The sequence below is a fragment of the Salmo salar genome, chromosome 17, assembly GCF_965601325.2.
Source record: "Salmo salar chromosome 17, fSalSal1, whole genome shotgun sequence".
NCBI classification, from domain to species: domain Eukaryota; kingdom Metazoa; phylum Chordata; class Actinopteri; order Salmoniformes; family Salmonidae; genus Salmo; species Salmo salar.
In genome coordinates this window covers 17,670,274-17,688,821 of record NC_138307.1, presented here as the reverse complement: position 1 = coordinate 17,688,821, position 18,548 = coordinate 17,670,274, and the positions used below count along the sequence as shown (strand labels likewise).

The following is an 18,548-nucleotide window of genomic DNA, read 5'->3' as shown; positions in this document are numbered from 1 at the left end:
CTCCCAAGTCCTTGCCGATGACAAACACATTCATTTAGCAGACAATTTTCTCACACCATAGTGCTATCAGACTTCTGATACCAATGCAGGGTGAAAGAGGGGCACAAAATGTGAACCGCTATCATAAATGGTATAGAAAAGTATTTTGTATTTTGACAATCCATATTACAGTATTTTGAAAATACAAAATACATTGGATTGTAGTTCAGCCCAGTGTAAGTCAAATTACAAAATATACAAAATAGTATAACAGAAACTGTCCATCTTTGGCTGTGGTTTCAGGCTGCCAGCTACGCTACTCTCTACCTGACCTATATATAGAATACATAGAAACACCCTTATCTAAAGGAACACTATTAAAAGAAGTCCCCCCAGTAATGGAATAGTACTGCCTGAATTGGTACTGCTTTCTGTGGTAGAGTCAAAAAAGGTGCAAATGAATGTTACAGTATTAGCCCAAGCACGTTCCTGTTGTCAGACTATTTGCATAATACAAGAAAGGGAGTTAATGGTGGTATTGCAGGAAAATAAGTCCTGTGTGTATTCATCCCCCTCAGCCCACAGTGTCCTGGTGTGCCTGAGGTCAGAAATAGCCCAGTGGGTAACCGGTGTCCTGAAAAGACCCAAGATGGACGCCATGGTCTGGTCTGAAGGGAGCCACTGATGTTTGTAAACCAGCACAGGAGCACCTGGTTAAACAGCAGTATGGCACTGGTGTGGGACTGAGCACTACTTTGCTGCTGGCCTAGTCCTCATTGTCACTAATAGCCCACCATTCTCAAATAGTTTTAATTCATCTAAGGTTCAAATTCATCTAAGGTTCAGTGCCATATAGGCTGCGTTTACACAGGCTGCCCAATTCTGATATTTTTTCCCCCCACTAATTGGTCTTTTGACCAATCACATCAGATTTTTTTCAGAGCAGATCTGATTGGTCAAAAGATAGATTAGTGGAAAAAATAATAGAATTGGGCTGCCTGTGTAAACACCACCATCATAGTTCATGGTATGTTCTTGATCTTTTGCAACATGAAGGTAAAATGAGTGAAAGAAGAGCATCCAGAAAACAAGGATTATAACCAGCTGACAGTGACTCTGAAACCACCAAACAAGAAAACAGGCAGGTAGTGGAGAAACGTCAGTAACACGACTCTGCCGCTTTTAACTGTTTATTGTTTAGAAGTCTGGGGTTAGTTTAACCACATTCCACAACATGTTTCCACATCTTTGACTGTGTTGTGTAGGCTACTAGTTATATTGGCCTATTTAGTGTCACATACTGGAATTCATAGCAGAAGGACTGAAACCAATGACCAACCAAAGATGATTATCTATCTGCAAGCAACTACCCAAATAAAGTGAGACTGACTTGGCTTAGCTCTGATGTTAGTGTTTGATATTAGATCCGTTTGAGGAAGTGGAGAGCAGAAAACTGTTTGTGTACTCAAGGTGGAGCGTCGTAGTGGCATTTCATGGTTTGTCCTTCCAGAATTATCATGTGTTTGATTGTTGAATGAGAATGCAGGCAGTTTGAGCAAAGACACTGGTAACTTCTGTGGTTTGAGTGTGCATTGGTTGAGAGTAGTCTACAGCAGTGTCTTTGCTCAAAAATAGACCGTTTCGTTGTAGCCCTGGACAAGCACACCTCATTCAACTCATTGAGGGCTTGATGATTAGTTGACAAGTTGAATCAGCTGTGCTTGTCCAGGGTTACAATACAAGTGTTTACCGTTGGGGGTACTGGAGGACCAGGGTTGAGAAACGCTGGTCTACTGTAACAGATCAAGAGAACTGCTGCCCCCTGCAGACATTTTCTTGTATTGCATCAGCATCTGATAAAGACTTATTTTACAAAGTATACAGTAATGAATTTAAACAGCCTTAATAGGAACATTACACAGTCACTGCTCTGTTGACCCCCCCCCCCCCCCCCCCCCCAATATCTCCGCATAACTTAACTATCAGACTGGTTACCTATGTCAATGTGAAACCCATCTTTTCATAGACAAACACAGGTACCTTCTCTACTAGCCAAGTGATTGTCTTCTCAGGCACTTGCGACGATTGAGAAAGAAAATAAAGCTGCATTTAAACATTACACATGTCTAGCTCCAATGTCAGACAAAACAATACCAAGCGTTCATATTCAAGTATGATTCAATAATTACACAAATAATAATAGTAATATGATTCTCACACATGCAACTAGCTGCAGTGTTGGAGTGCTGGGGATGATACAAAGATTCCATGAGATTTCTGTAATAGCTTCAGCACACCCTAAACCTGAACCTCGTAGAAAGAACCATCAATTGACGACAATAGAATGAAACAGCAGTAAAACAGTGTGAAGCAACTCTGTTAAAAAAAACGACGCAACTTTCTATTTCTGACAGAGTTAAGATCAGACTATATTATTGGTTTGAGATTTACCACACTGAACATGGATCCATATCTCTATGGATCAACGGTAAACAAATGTATTTCAGTCCGCGCCTGGATATCTTTATCGGCAATGAATAAGACTTAACAGGGAATTTGACAATCAGTAACCTTTCATTGTAATCTATTATAAACATTTTGGGAGTCTTATACTCTGTCTGAAAATGAAAAAGAGACATCAAATCCAGCCAAAGTTTGACATTCAAAATAAAACACAATTTCACACATACATACATACATACATACATATTACAATTGTAAATAAGACTAACATACAGGTAACTGCCAAAATAAAGAAAGCACCAACATAAAGTGTCTTAATAGGGCGTTGTGCCACGAGCCAGAACAGCTTCAATGCACCTTGGCATAGATTCTGGAACTCTATTGGAGCGATGCGACGTCATTCTTCCATGAGAAATTCCATCATTTGATGTTTTGTTGATGGTGGTGGAAAACACCGTCCCCAGTTGAGATCTGGTGACTGAGACTGCCATGTGGTTTACATCATTTTCATGCTCATCAAACCATTCAGTGACCACCCGTGCCCTGTGGATGGGGGCATTATCATCCTGTAGGGCCACAGCCATGGCAGACAGAATTTTTATACATGACCCTAAGCATGATGGGATGTGAATTGCTTAACCCAGGAACCACACCTGTGTGGAAGCACCTGTTTTAAGTGTTACCATTATTTTGGCAGTTACCTGTGTCCACATCTGTTGTATACTAACAAATGAGTCATTTACATACATACTTTATGTGCGCTTAAACCCAGGTCTCACTCTCATCCTGTTTGGGAGGGTATTAAATAGGTGTGCTATCCAGATACATGAGCAGGCCATCATTCCTCTTCTATATTTGTGGGTGAACTTCCTACTTCCTTCTCTCCATCCCACCCTCCGCTCTTTCCTCACCCGTCTGTGTAGAGAGGAGTGGAAGTATTGTCCCTTGAACTGCAGGTGTCACAGTGAAAGTGTTCCCCCTGCACGCGGGGTCAGTAGCGTCCCCGGACCCCTCTAGACATGGTGAGGGGTAGTGAGACAGAGGAGAGAGAAGATACTTCCCAGTATAAGCTACGGGACAGGAAAAGCTGGTAGAGGATCACCACCGAGATCGCCTGGCATAGAATCACACCGATTGTCACAACCTAGAAACACAGACACACACACAAACATCAACACCAAAAACCTTCTGAATGAGTCTGTACAATATACACTGCTCCAAAAAATAAAGGGAACACTAAAATAACACATCCTAGATCTGAATGAATGAAATAATCTTATTAAATACTTTTTTCTTTACATAGTTGAATGTGCTGACAACAAAATCACACACAAATAATCAATTGAAATCCAATTTATCAACCCATGGAGGTCTGGATTTGGAGTCACACTCAAAATTAAAGTGGAAAACCACACTACAGGCTGATCCAACTTTGATGTAATGTTCTTAAAACAAGTCAAAATGAGGCTCAGTAGTGTGTGTGGCCTCCACGTGCCTGTATGACCTCCCTACAACGCCTGGGCATGCTTCTGATGAGGTGGCGGATGGTCTCCTGAGGGATCTCCTCCCAGACCTGGACTAAAGCATCCGCCAACTCCTGGACAGTCTGTGGTGCAATGTGGCGTTGGTGGATGGAGCTCAATTGGATTCAGGTCTGGGGAACGGGCGGGCCAGTCCATAGCATCAATGCCTTCCTCTTGCAGGAACTGCTGACACACTCCAGCCACATGAGGTCTAGCATTGTCTTGCATTAGGAGGAACCCAGGGCCAACCGCACCAGCATATGGTCTCACAAGGGGTCTGAGGATCTCATCTCGGTACCTAATGGCAGTCTGGCGAGCACATGGAGGGCTGTGCGGCCCCCCAAAGAAATGCCACCCCACACCATGACTGACCCACCGCCAAACCGGTCATGCTGGAGGATGTTGCAGGCAGCAGAACGTTCTCCACAGCGTCTCCAGACGTTGTCATGTCTGTCACGTGCTCAGTGTGAACCTGCTTTCATCTGTGAAGAGCACAGGGCGCCAGTGGCGAATTTGCCAATCTTGGTGTTCTCTGGCAAATGCCAAACAGTGTTGGGCTGTAAGCACAACCCCCACCTGTGGACGTCGGGCCCTCCTACCACCCTCATGGAGTCTGTTTCTGACCATTTGAGCAGACACATGCACATTTGTGGCCTGCTGGAGGTCATTTTGCAGGGCTCTGGCAGTGCTCCTCCTGCTCCTCCTTGCACAAAGGCGGAGGTAGCGGTCCTGCTGCTGGGTTGTTGCCCTCCTACGGCCTCCTCCACGTCTCCTGATGTACTGGCCTGTCTCCCGGTAGCGCCTCCATGCTCTGGACACTACGCTGACAGACACAGCAAACCTTCTTGCCACAGCTCGCATTGATGTGCCATCCTGGATGAGCTGCACTACCTGAGCCACTTGTGTGGGTTGTAGACTCCGTCTCATGCTACCACTAGAGTGAAAGCACCGCCAGCATTCAAAAGTGACCAAAACATCAGCCAGGAAGCATAGGAACTGAGAAGTGGTCTGTGGTCACCACCTGCAGAACCACTCCTTTATTGGGGGTGTCTTGCTAATTGCCTATAATTTCCACCTGTTGTCTATTCCATTTGCACAACAGCATGTGAAATTTATTGTCAATCAGTGTTGCTTCCTAAGTGGACAGTTTGATTTCACAGAAGTGTGATTGACTTGGAGTTACATTGTGTTGTTTAAGTGTTCCCTTTATTTTTTTGAGCAGTGTATATATATATCTATAGAGTGTCGTCCTCTCACCTTTTCTCTCTGATGCTCGTTGAAGACCACAGAGAGTAGGACCAGCACAGGGTGGCACAGGAACCAGATAAAACAACCCTGAGAAAAAAACTAGTGAGACTGGAATAACCAATCTTATAATGCACTGTAGATGGCACTATAAACGCATGGAAAGGGTTACCAGCTATTCTGTGTTGTATTTCTACGCCTACCTTGGCGAAGCTGAGGTAGAAGTCTCTCTTGAGGGCGCTCCTCTCTGTGCTGATGATGGTGTAGAGCACAGAGGCCAGCAACAAGGCCAGGATGATACGTAGAGATATGAGTAACAGACCCGCTATGCTGCGCTGGGCGTGGTAGCTGTGGTGCTCAGTCTCCTCATACTGCTCCCACAGCAGTAGCGCCCCCTAGTGGCCCAGCAGCGACACAGACAGAGTCAGTGGAAAGGTATTTAGGTCATTGGTATTGAATGCGTTTTTATTGACTGATCCCAAAGGGGAAATTGAGAGTTAATAGGGGGTTACAGTATTGGTCAGGATAGGGGATGGTGTGAGCAAAGTAGAGGTTAGTGCGAGTAGTAGGGACTACTGTATCCAGTGAGATGGACGTTAGTTTGAGGGTCAGGGCTTAGTAATTCGGGGTAAGGGATTAAAGGCCATGGATAGGCTGATGAGGCTCTGACCTGTGTGGCGACCCCTCCCATAGCGAGGGCTTTGGAGGCGGGGGAGGAGTCCCACTGGAGAGGTCTGCTCTGGGGCTTCCTGTTCTTGCTCAGGGTCCAGCCCACACACAGACTCAGCAGCATGTACAGCATGGACACCTGGGATACCATGTCACAGACTGCAGCATGGGAGAACAACAACAGGCAACAGTCACAAAGGAAGAACGAAAGACAATACGAAGAAAGAAGCAAGAGCGACAGAGTGAGAATAAAACACTCACATTCTGCCAAGCTGCCCATGATAGGAATGCCCACTCCGTCCCTGGCATACCTGTGGAACGAGAGCGACAGGTGTGTGTTTTTACACATCAAGACTGATATTCACTCATCCAAATATCCTGAAATACAAGACAATCCTGTAATACAGTAACTGATGTAAACCTGAACAGGGCTGCTGAAAGGTGACTGTAACAATGACTGGGATGGAGTCTCACTCACCTGGCCAGGTGGATGTAGTTGAAGAGGGCAGAGATCCCCTGTAGGGCCAAGGCTGTGGAGAGCACCTTCAGCACCGTGTGCATAGGCCCACCCTTTCTCAGGGCCATCCACAGAGGCTGAATGTAGATACAGGACGCCACAAAGTAGGCCAGGATCAGCAGGCAGTAGAAACTATGCAGGCCTGGTAGGAGGGTGGATCGGGGGGGGGGGGGTAAAGGGGGGCAGTGGTAGGGAGGAGGGTGGGGCGGGGGTAAAGGGGGGCAGTGGTAGGGAGGAGGGTGGGGCGGGGGTAAAGGGGGGCAGTGGTAGGGAGGAGGGTGGTGCGGGGGGGTAGGGAGGAGGGTGGCGGGGGGGGTAGGGAGGCGGGGGGGGCGGGGGCGGGGGTAAAGGGGGGCAGTGGTAGGGAGGAGGGTGGGTCAGGGGGGAAAGGAGGGTGGGTCAAGGGGACAGGGGTAGGAAGGAGGGAGAGGGGGGCAGGGGTAGGAAGAAAGGAGGGTGGGGCAGGGTGCCAGGGGTGAGGAGGACACAATTTGTCAAGCATTCAGTGCAGTCCTGTCTGGAGCCCTAGTCATATCTTCAATTCAGAAGTATAGAATAGTGTGTTATGACTAGCAGACACTTTCATCCAAAGCGATTTACAGTGCACCAAATGCATATATTAAAGTATGTGCATGTACTGACCTGCCTCCTCAGCGCTGAAGTGTTCCAGGGGGTTGCCTGCCGAGTCAGGGTTGAACAGCAGGATGGTGAAGGTCAGGTCCCCGTGGGCAGGGATGATGCCCCCCTCCCCACAGGTGTAGCGGTCTGCATACAGCGCCATCCAGGCCGTGGGGGAGTGAAGGTGGGGGATGCTCTGGTTGTGCTCCTCCTCTCTCAGACGGACTGAGCAGAGAGAGGGAAACAACGTTAGGAGGGTGACAAGCCCTAGGCTTTTGCTCCGAGGGCTAATGTGGCCTTAAGTCATGCAGACGACCAAGGTTTGATAACCAGTCGGTTACATATGCAGATGCAACATACTGCAAGTACATTCAGAATATGTCCTGTAAATGATGGTACTTATGCCACTTTCCCAAATGCCTCTTGTTTATGAATGCATGTTTACTACAAGCCAGCACGACATGAATGCAAACAACAATACACGTGACAGTCACAGAGACACACTCACTGGAGAGCTGTGCCTTGGAGAGGCGGTCGTGGCAGCTGAGGTTGTCGATGTCAAAGCCGTCCTCCGTCTCCGGGAAGAGCAGCAGTCTGGACTCCTTCTCCACGGCCAGGGTAGCATTCTCCAGCCTGCACACCACCAGACCACTACCCACTGGGGAAGAGAGAGACAGAGGGAGGGACAGACAAGAGAGGGTGTGAGAGAAGAAGAGGTAGAGGGGAGAGAGAAAGAGATCTGACAGGACACTAAATCCACCTTTCTGAGGATTTGGTTTCATTTGAACCTACAGAATATGCAGACCGTCTGTGATAAAGGAAGGAGCTCTATTGATTCTAATGTACTGCCTGGCTATCACATTTGGCAACATGTTGTACCCGGGAACAGAATGACATTGCCGATGCTCATGGGTCTGGACTAATTTAAGACTGAACCAACCTATTATTAAGACACTGCATAGACCTATGTGATTTGATCTTTGAACCCAATAACACCATGCAAGAGATTAGCACTTTCCAGACTAAGAACACATGTTCTGTTGCTTCCTTATGTACATTAGCATTGCAACTATAGCCTATATAAAACATCCAATAATAAAACGCATCACGTCATCTTGGTGCATGTGTATCCAGGTCCACACAAGCCTCCCTCCAGAATTTGTCGCTAGCTTCAGACTGCTACACCTACCGTTGTACATGAATTTTGTGATGTACTGTCCATTCTGCTCTCTGGCTGCATCGCTCTTGAAAACTCCCGACACAGTTTTTCCAAATGTAGCTGGAATGCATAGTAAGAAGGCTGTAAGTGTGAACATTAACGGATACATTGTCTCCTAAAAGAGACGTATCAAATTAGATATAAAGAAGATGATTGTTCGACAACAATGAATGGTCTAGTCAAAAAGGGTGAGTTCCATCTGCACTGAACGTTTGATTGATTTAGGTTTTACCTAATCATAAAAGGACCTCTACCGACGTCAAAGCTGTAAGCCAATCAGAGAGCGATAAAAGGGTGGGCACCAAAAAAGACCAACTCAAAACACAGCCCTCTGATACGTGTCAACATTGCCATAAAGTAACAAAAGACTGTCGCAAAAGTTGCACATTACATTTTGCTGATGTGGTTTGTAAAGTATCAGCTGCTTCTGACATGAACTGGTGACAACGCAAACATCTGAGGAACGTTATCTAACTGTTCGTTAACGTGTTGTCGATGTGTTTCGCTTTAGAATGGCCTCAATCACTTAACATCAGTTCCCGCATATAGTTTATGAGATGATCTCTTGTTTACTCAATAAGACACTCTCCAGCACAGGTAAGCTAGTTAGCTAGCTAAGGTAGGCATAACTTATGTCGCTACGAGAGTGCCTTTGGGCTTCAACGAAAACTGAAGATCCAGGAGAAGAGTTGTGAGGAGACATCAACAGGTTGTGCGGGGATGGACTTTGTCATCACGGTCCTGGTGACTGGAGGGGCAGGTTTCATGTAAGTTAGCAAATCATCATCATAATGACAATCGGTAGTGTTCTGATAAAGACTTAAACTACAGAAAACAAGCAAGTTGAATCTACAATGTATGTAAAATATGAGATTTCATTGCATACTATACGTTTCGTCTGTAACTCTTTCCCAATACAGTGGGTCCCATTTTGTCTGCTCCCTAGTCAACAGGCATCCAGATTGGCGTATCATCAACTTTGACAATGTAAGTAGGAGCTAAGTGTGCTTTCCTGTAACGACAGATTCAAGCCCTGTTCAAGCTGGGCCCTCTCATTCCCTTTGCAGCCAAGGTACAACATAGACATTTGACACTGGTCACTTTAATAATGTTTACATAATGTTTAACCCACTTCATATGTATATACTGTATTGTAGTTAAGGTCTATCCTATTCTACTATTGCTGTACATAAACTATTCTATCCTACGTATTCTTCAGATATACTACATATTGTATCCATATACTGTCCATAATTACAGTAGTCCAGCTGTCCATATATATTTATACTCCGGACTCCGACATTGCTCGTCCTAATATTTCTATATTTCTTAAAACCATTCTTTTACTTTTTTAGACTTGTGTGTATTGTTAGATATTACTGCACTGTTGGCGCTAGGAACACACGCATTTTGCTACACCTGCAATAACATCTGCTAAATATGTGTATGTGACCAATAAAATGTGATTTGATTTGACAACACGTTTCACTGCACATATCCGGTGTATGTGACAACAAAATAAAAAATGTAAATAAAAAAACGAAGTGAAGCTTATTTCCTGTACACCCGAACTACTACATTATGTGACTGCAGAATGCCCAGTTGTCATAATTTCCTGGGAGTGACTGTGTAACCTTTCCTGGTCCCATACAGCTGGACTACTGTTCCAATCTCAGGAACCTGGAGTCTGTAGAGGAGAATGAGAACTACACCTTTATCAGGGTGAGAGAACTGCTAAGTCCTGGTGTTATGTAACATCACTGTATATGGAGTGCCAGTGGTACGAGACAGGGATGTCCTCTCTCCCCTCCTGTTTGCACTGGCAATTGAACCTCTTGCAGAAATAATTAGACAGGACTCAAATGTAACAGGTATCCGTATTAATAAACATGAATAGGAACTAATTTGCCAACGATCTTCTGATATACCTGACTAATATTTTAAACTCAATGTCCCCCTTGTTCAAAATATTTTTGGAATACTCAAAAATCTAAGGATAGGAAATTAACATTGAAAAGAACTGAAATAATGGCAATTAGAAAAATAATAACTCACGAACTACAGCAATCCTTTGTGGACCACAAAAAATATGAAATACTTAGGATGCTTAATATGTGACAACAAACATAAAGTTAACTTTATTCCATTACTCAACAACTTGAAAGCAGATCTAATTAAATGGAACAATCTCCCCAAAAATCTTACAGGTAGAATAAACCTCTTTAGAATGGCATGACTCCCAACATTTTTATATTTTACTCTACAAAAATATGAACGCAACATGCAACAATTTCAAAGATTTTGCTGAGTTAGAGTTCATATAAGGAAATCAGTCAATTGAAATGAATTCATTAGACCCGAATCTATGGATTTCACATGACTGGGAGTACAGATATGCATCTGTTGGTCACAGATGCCTTAAGAAAAGATGGGGGCTTTGATCAGAAACCAGTCAGTATCTAGTGTGACCACCATTTGCCTCATGCAGCATGACACATCGTCTTCGCATAGAGTTGATCAGACTGTTGATTGTGACCTGTGGAATGTTGTCCCACTCCTCTTCAATGGCTGTGCGAAGTTGCTGGATATTGGCGAGAACTGGAACATGCTGCCCTACACGTCGATCCAGAGTACCCAAACATGCTCAATGGGTGACACGTCTGGTGAGTGTGCAGGCCATGGAAGAACTTGGAAATGTTTTGCTTCTGGGAATTTTGTACAGATCCTTGCGACATGGGGCTGTGCATTGGACTCCAGAGTGGTGCAGCGGTCTAAGGCACTGCATCTCAGTGCAAGAGACGTCATTACAGTCCCTGGTTCGAATCCAGGCTTTATCACATCTTGCCGTGATTGGGAGTCCCATAGGACGGAGCACAATTGGCCCAGCGTCGCCCGGGTTTGGCCGTGGTGGCCGTTATTGTAAATAAGAATTTGTTCTTAACTGACTTGCCTAGTTAAATAAAGGTACAAATAAAATCTAAATTATCATACTGAAATAGGAGGTGATGGCAGCGGATGAATGGCATGACAATGGGCCTCAAGATCTTGTCATGGTATCGCTGTGCATTCAAATTGCCATTAATAAAATGCTATTGTGTTCGTTGTTCGTAGCTTATGCCTGCCCATACCATAACCCATACCACCGCCACCCATGGGGCACTCTGTTCACAACGTTGACATCATCAAACCACTCACCCACACGACTCCATACACGTGGTCTGCAGTTGAGGCCAGTTGGACGTACTGACAAATTCTCTAAAACAACGCAACTTACGATAGAGAAATGAACATTCAATTATCTGGCAACAGCTCTGGTGGACAGTCCTGTAGTCTGCCTGCCAATTGCACGCTCCCTCAACATCTGTGGCATTGTGTTGTGTGACAAAACTGCACAATTTAGAGTGGCCTTTAATTGTCTCCAGCACAAGGTGCACCTGTGTAATGACCATGCTGTTTAATCAGCTTCTTTAAATGTCACATGTCAGATGGATTATCTTGGCGAAGGAGAAATGCTCTCTAATAGGGATGTAAACAAATGTGTGCACAACATTTGAGAGAAAAAAGCTTTTTGTGGGTATGGAAAATTTCTCTGATCTTTTATTTCAGCTCATGAAACATGGGACCAACACTTTACATACATATATTTTAGTTCTGTGTATTTTCAGTTATATACCAATTACCCCACTGAAGACATTATTTACAAATGTATACTCGGCCCGTAACAGACTTCATGTGGGAAAATACCACTGAATTGAAAGGATAGTTTAACATCTTCCTAAGTCTGAGGGTGTTTTTTAACTTTCCAGATTTGGAATTGTATCAACTCACCACCCAAGGCTTTTACTTGCAACATGTTGTTAAATACACTAAAGAGGAACAATGGGTACATATTGAAGATGCGCATGCTCATCCCAATAATCTTTTTACGTGTCTGTTTTCAAAGGATGGAGCTAAGAACATGAACAAATTCATAGTTAACAACACTGTAACAACATGGAAGAAAATGAAACGGATTCTACAAGAACTAATTTCACTCCCTCTGGAACAATCCTTGGATAGCTTTTCAGAATTCACTGATAAATTGGCCCACATGGAAAACTGAAGGCATAGAAACCATAAATGACATGGTAATAGGAAATACAATTATTTCCATGACAGAATTAAAAATACATTTAGGACTGACCAATGTAGACAACTTTAAATAAATGCAACTTAAAGTTTTATATTTCAACTTCTACTTTTAAAATTCCACCTTTCTAGAAACAAGTCTCTCACCGTTGCCGCCTGCTATTATAGACCACCCTCTGCCCCCAGCTGTGCTCTGGACACCATATGTGAACTGATTGCCTCCCATCTATCTTCAGAGCTCGTGCTGCTAGGCGACCTAAACTGGGACATGCTTAACACCCCAGCCATCCTACAATCTAAACTCGATGCCCTCAATCTCACACAAATTATCAATGAACCTACCAGGTACAACCCCAAAGCCGTAAACACGGGCACCCTCATAGATATCATCCTAACCAACTTGCCCTCTAAATACACCTCTGCTGTTTTCAACCAAGATCTCAGCGATCACTGCCTCATTGCCTGCATCCGTAATGGGTCTGCGGTCAAATGACCTCCCCTCATCACTGTCAAACGCTCCCTGAAACACTTCAGCGAGCAGGCCTTTCTAATCGACCTGGCCTGGGTATCCTGGAAGGATATTGACCTCATCCCGTCAGTAGAGGATGCCTGGTTATTCTTTAAAAGTGCCTTCCTCACCATCTTAAATAAGCATGCCCCATTCAAGAAATTTAGAACCAGGAACAGATATAGCTCATGGTTCTCTCCAGACCTGACTGCCCTTGACCAGCACAAAAACATCCTGTGGCGTTCTGCATTAGCATCGAACAGTCCCCGTGATATGCAACTTTTCAGGGAAGTTAGGAACCAATATACACAGGCAGTAAGGAAAGCCAAGGCTAGCTTTTTCAAGCAGAAATTTGCTTCCTGCACCCAAACTCAAAACATTTCTGGGACACTGTAAAGTCCATGGAGAATAAGAGCACCTCCTCCCAGCTGCACACTGCACTGAGGATAGGAAACTCTGTCACCACCGATAAATCCACTATAATTGAGAGCATTTTTCTACGGCTGGCCATGCTTTCCACCTGGCTACCCCTACCCCGGTCAACAGCCCTGTACCCCCCACAGCAACTCGCCCAAGCCTCCCCCATTTCTCCTTCTCCCAAATCCAGTTAGCTGATGTTCTGAAAGAGCTGCAAAATCTGGACCCCTACAAATCAGCCGGGCTAGACAATCTGGACCCTTTCTTTCTAAAATTATCTGCTGAAATTGTTGCAACCCCTATTACTAGCCTGTTCAACCTCTCTTTCGTGTCATCTGAGATTCCCCAAGATAGGTAAAGCAGCTGCGGCAATCCCCTTCTTCAAAGGGGCTTGACCCAAACTGCTGCAGACCTATATCTATCCTACCCTGCCTTTCTAAGGTCTTCCAAAGCCAAGTTAACAAACAGATTACCAACCATTTCGAATCCCACCGTACCTTCTCCGCTATGCAATCTGGTTTCAGAGCTGGTCATAGGTGCACCTCAGCCACGCTCAAGGTCCTAAATGATATCATAACCGCCATCGATAAGAAACAATACTGTGCAGCCGTTTTCATCGACCTGGCTAAGGCTTTCGACTCTGTCAATCACCACATCCTTATCGGCAGACTCAGCAGCCTTGGTTTCTCAAATGATTGCCTCGCCTGGTTCACCAACTACTTCTCTGATAGAGTTCAGTGTGTCAAATCAGAGGGCCTGTTGTCCGGGCCTCTGGCACTCTCTATGGGGGTGCCACATGATTCAATTCTTGGGCCGACTCTCTTCTCTGTATACATCAATGATGTCGCTCTTGCTGCTGGTGAGTCTCTGATCCACCTCTACGCAGACGACACCATTCTGTATACTTCTGGCCCTTCTTTGGACACTGTGTTAACTACCCTCCAGACGAGCTTCAATGCCATACAACTCTCCTTCCGTGGCCTCCAGCTGCTCTTAAATACAAGTAAAACTAAATGCATGCTCTTCAACCGATCGCTGCCCGCACCTACCCGCCCATCCAGCATCACTACTCTGGACGGTTCTGACTTAGAATATGTGGACAACTACAAATACCTAGGTGTCTGGTTAGACTGTAAACTCTCCTTCCAGACTCACATCAAACATCTCCAATCCAAAATTAAATCTAGAATTGGCTTCCTATTTCGCAACAAAGCATCCTTTACTCATGCTGCCAAACATACCCTCGTAAAACTGACCATCCTACCGATGCTCGACTTCGGTGATGTCATTTACAAAATAGCCTCCAACACTCTACTCAACAAATTGGATGCAGTCTATCACAGCGCCATCCGTTTTGTCACCAAAGCCCCATATACTACCCACCACTGCGTCCTGTACGCTCGTGTTGGCTGGCCCTCGCTTCATACTCGTCGCCAAACCCACTGGCTCCAGGTCATCTACAAGACCCTGCTAGGTAAAGCCCCACCTTATCTCAGTTCGCTGGTCACCATAGCAGCACCCACCCGTAGCACGCGCTCCAGCAGGTATATCTCACTGGTCACCCCCAAAGCCAATTCTTCCTTTGGCCGCCTCTCCTTCCAGTTCTCTGCTGCCAATGACTGGAACGAACTACAAAAATCACTGAAACTGGAGACACTTATCTCCCTCACTAGCTTTAAGCATCAGCGGTCAGAGCAGCTCACAGATCACTGCACCTGTACACATAGCCCATCTGTAAATAACCCAAACAACTACCTCATCCCCTACTGTATTTATTTATTTATCTTGCTCCTTTGCACCCCAGTATTTCTAATTTGCACATTCATCTACTGCACATCTACCATTCCAGTGTTTAATTGCTATATTGTATTTACTTTGCCACCATGGCCTATTTATTGCCTTAGCTCTCTTATCTCACCTCATTTGCACACATTGTATATAGACTTGTTTATTGTTTATTGTTTATTATTGACTGTATGTTTGTTTACTCCATGTGTAACTCTGTGTGTTGCATGTGTCGAACTGCTTTGCTTTATCTTGGCCAGGTCGCAGTTGTAAATGAGAACTTGTTCTGAACTTGCCTACCTGGTTAAATAAAGGTGAAATAAAAATAATATCTCGAAATTTTGACCTGAAAGCTTTTGGACATCAGAGCAATATTGAGGGAATCCTATTTGAGTCAAGAAAAGATACTCATATGAAAGGTAATATATACAAAACCTTGCACAAAAAAAAGCCTATTGAACTAACAATGTCTTAGAAAAAAAAGGTATAAACTATTGTAACCAAGACTTAAAAATAACTGATATTGGCACAAGATGGAGAGAGTGTTGGAACATAACGAACAAAATTAGTTATTGACAATATACGCTTAATCCAGTATAAACTAATGTATACAATGTGTTATACAAGAGACAAAATTCACAAATTCTACAGCACAACGGCAGAGTAATGTCTTAAGTGTAAAACTAATAATGACTCAATAATTCATGCCTTCTGGGAGTGCTATGGTCCAACAGTTAGAAAGCTATTTGTCAGAAGTTGTACAATGGAAGTTTATTTTTAATCTGTCTTTCTGCATATTTCAAGACATGGCATATAGGGGTGCGGTGAGATACCGAATGGGTTGGACAATTATATTGAATAAACTATTACTTAGATACTGGCAGTCAAATGATACTCCAACTTTAAGAAAATGGAAGAATCAAATGCTTTATTATTTAAATATTGTAAAAAATCTGTGTAGGACAGAAACAAAAGAGCACAATGTGAAGTCATATGGGCCAGAGTCTTAAAAGCGTTACAAACAACATATGGTGTTGTTACGGTGGGGACATTTGGGTCTGAGTAAGTATGATGTGATTAATGTTTGGAAATGTATGAATGTTAAGTTGTTTATTGTTTTTGTCTATGTATGTTTTTGTTTATTGTAAAAAAAAAAAATCTAAAAAACAATCATAAAGACTGTTAGCTTGAATATGTGTCATGGTTTGTCCCTTTTCTTTAACAGGGGGATGTATGCAATCCATGCTTGTTAAAACACGTTTGCCACAGAAAACATCGACATCGTCTTTCACTTTGCGGCTCAAACACGTTGGTAAGAAATGACGTTTTACTGTTTAGATTGTTTTGGCATGGTAACAACACAATCAAAGGCATTGTTGACAACACTCAGTGACCCATAGAGCAAGACATTCATCCATGTGTTTCTGTGGCCCCTTTTCAGAGACGTCCTTCATATGGCCGTCCAGATACCACATGGTGAACGTGGAGGGGACAAGGGTGCTACTGAAAGCAGCTTCTGAGGCCAAGGTGGAGAAGTTTATTTTAATTAGTACAGATGAGGTGTATGGAGAGAGTCTGTATAAGGTCAGTCCACTTTCACTGATATCCTGACATAATTGTCATAACTTTTTGTAAGGTGTATGCCACGTTTACATTTGAAGTTTTTGAGTGCCACTTCTCAACTTTTTAAGGTTCTTTGTCTGCAGTACTGTCAGTCCCCAGTGTTAAAAGCGGTCTCTTTTACCCCCATGTAGGAATTAGATGAAACCAGCCCAAGAAGACCCAGCAACCCATACTCTGTGTCTAAAGCAGCTACTGAGTGTCTTGTATTGTCCTACAGGGAGAGACACAAGGTAGTAAATACTGTCAACAGACATACCACAATTAGAACCAAGTTTTTCTGTGAGGCATGTATACATTTTTGTATTATTTTGTATTAATATTTGGCTTTTTCTTTCAGTTTCCTGTTATAATAACAAGGAGCAATAATGTATATGAACCCAAACAGTACTTGGAGAAGGTCAATATAGTATCTATATCAGTGGTTCCCAACCTTTTTTGGTTACTGTACCACCAACTGAATTTTGCTCTGCCCGGAGTACCTCTGAAGTACCCCCTAATGTGCATTTTACCAGTAACCCTATGGTTTCATGAGTCTTCAAGTACCCCTAGGGGTCCTAGTACCCCTGGTTGTGAACCACAGGTCTATATATTTCTGTTGTGTCTGATCTTTTAAGCTGCCTCAACAATTTTATTATTTTTTTTTTACCCCCAGGTCATTCCAAAATGCGTGTCCTTCCTTCAGCTAAACAAAAAATGGTAAATACTTGTACTTTAAGAGAGCACTGACATCATCCCAGACAATGTGGACATGTTTTACTTCATATGTTATTGTTTCAAATAAAGCCTATGTATCCCATGCTCCTCTCTGCCACAGTACCATCCAAGGGACCAGCCCCCAATCTCGCCACTTCCTCTACGTGGATGATGCCATTGAAGCATTCCACACCATCCTGGAGAGGGGGATGGTGGGAGAAACCTACAACATCGGGACCGACTTCAAGATATCCATCATTCAACTAGCCAGAGAACTTATCAAGATGGAAGGATATGCATCATTCAACTAGCCAGAGAACATATCAAGATGGTAGGTGAAGTGTGTGTCTGGTCACTGTAGTCGTCTATACTGAGCCACTGAAAGACATCTGCTAATAGTGTGTGTTACAGGTCAGGCATGTACCTGATGCAGAACTGGCTTGAGTTTGTGCCTGACCGGGGAATGAAGTATAAAGGGATCACACTTTTCAGAGCCTTTACTTCCTTTGAGCATGTCTTTGCCATGGAAACCAGTGTGAGAAAGGCAGGCTGTGTGATTGGCTCCTAAGACACTGACATTGTTGAACCTCTCACCCACCCAAGGCCAGTGGTTAACCTGAGGTACCCTGTGAGAAGCTGTGGAGGCTGGGCTGGAAGCCTGCAGTGTCATGGGCAGAGGACATCAGAAGGACAGGTACAGTACATGAACACATTACTCTATGGATTCCTTAGATTGACTTTCATATATATTTTAGCACAAGGGGTGAATCTCTAAAAGTGTCCTCTCCTTCATTTGTTTTTCACAGTCAAATGGTACCAAGATAATCCAGACTTCTGGCCAGATGTCAAACCAGAAGACCAACCAAATACCTTTGAGCCTGATACCAGAGACCAATAAGCACATAGATCTGCTTCCTGTATTCATGGTCACCAACCCTGTTCCTGGAGAGCTACAGGGTGTGCTGGCTTTTGTTCCAGCCCTGTATTAACACAACTGGTTCAATTCATCAGTCTTAATTAGGGTTGTTGACCTCCACTAGTCAAACCATCTCAATCACTGTGGGTGTGTAAGGGAACCCTTATTTTTGTAAATGTTTTACTAATGAAGGTGGAATGTAATATATTTATCATAGTCAATAAATAACTTTATAGCGCAGGCTT

General features: G+C 43.9%; 2 protein-coding genes across 2 annotated transcripts; one reads left to right on the top strand and one right to left on the bottom strand.

The window, feature by feature from the left end:
• Nucleotides 1–2,139: 2,139 nt before the first annotated feature.
• Nucleotides 2,140–8,472, bottom strand: LOC106575501 (integral membrane protein GPR180-like). The gene is made up of 9 exons (XM_014152022.3): nt 8,204–8,472; nt 7,523–7,672; nt 7,039–7,239; nt 6,358–6,538; nt 6,141–6,190; nt 5,881–6,038; nt 5,414–5,605; nt 5,223–5,300; nt 2,140–3,586 (listed from the first exon to the last, which is right to left on the bottom strand). Exons 1-9 carry the CDS (start codon nt 8,340–8,342, stop codon nt 3,434–3,436), a joined length of 1,302 nt encoding a protein of 433 aa, XP_014007497.1. The 5' UTR covers nt 8,343–8,472; the 3' UTR covers nt 2,140–3,433.
• Nucleotides 8,473–8,597: 125 nt separating this feature from the next.
• On the top strand, nt 8,598–18,543 carry LOC106575515 (UDP-D-glucose 4,6-dehydratase). Its single transcript, XM_082963518.1, has 10 exons — nt 8,598–9,000; nt 9,154–9,220; nt 9,887–9,955; nt 16,297–16,383; nt 16,513–16,655; nt 16,826–16,924; nt 17,347–17,390; nt 17,509–17,718; nt 17,991–18,081; nt 18,194–18,543. The coding sequence occupies exons 4-8, from the start codon at nt 16,305–16,307 to the stop codon at nt 17,696–17,698; spliced, it is 555 nt and encodes a 184-aa protein (XP_082819644.1). The 5' UTR covers nt 8,598–9,000; nt 9,154–9,220; nt 9,887–9,955; nt 16,297–16,304; the 3' UTR covers nt 17,699–17,718; nt 17,991–18,081; nt 18,194–18,543.
• The last annotated feature ends 5 nt before the right edge of the window (nt 18,544–18,548 follow it).

Coding starts and splice junctions, on each gene's coding strand:
- LOC106575501 (XM_014152022.3), bottom strand. CDS start 8,342: ATGTATCCGTTAATGTTCACACTTACAGCCTTCTTACTATGCATTCCA. Junction 5,606..5,880: donor TGGGAGGGGTCGCCACACAG/GTCAGAGCCTCA, acceptor CTGGGCCACTAG/GGGGCGCTACTGCTGTGGGA. Junction 3,587..5,222: donor ACGAGCATCAGAGAGAAAAG/GTGAGAGGACGA, acceptor CTGTGTTTCTAG/GTTGTGACAATCGGTGTGAT.
- LOC106575515 (XM_082963518.1), top strand. CDS start 16,305: ATGCAATCCATGCTTGTTAAAACACGTTTGCCACAGAAAACATCGACA. Junction 16,384..16,512: donor TTTGCGGCTCAAACACGTTG/GTAAGAAATGAC, acceptor GCCCCTTTTCAG/AGACGTCCTTCATATGGCCG. Junction 17,391..17,508: donor CTTCAGCTAAACAAAAAATG/GTAAATACTTGT, acceptor TCTCTGCCACAG/TACCATCCAAGGGACCAGCC.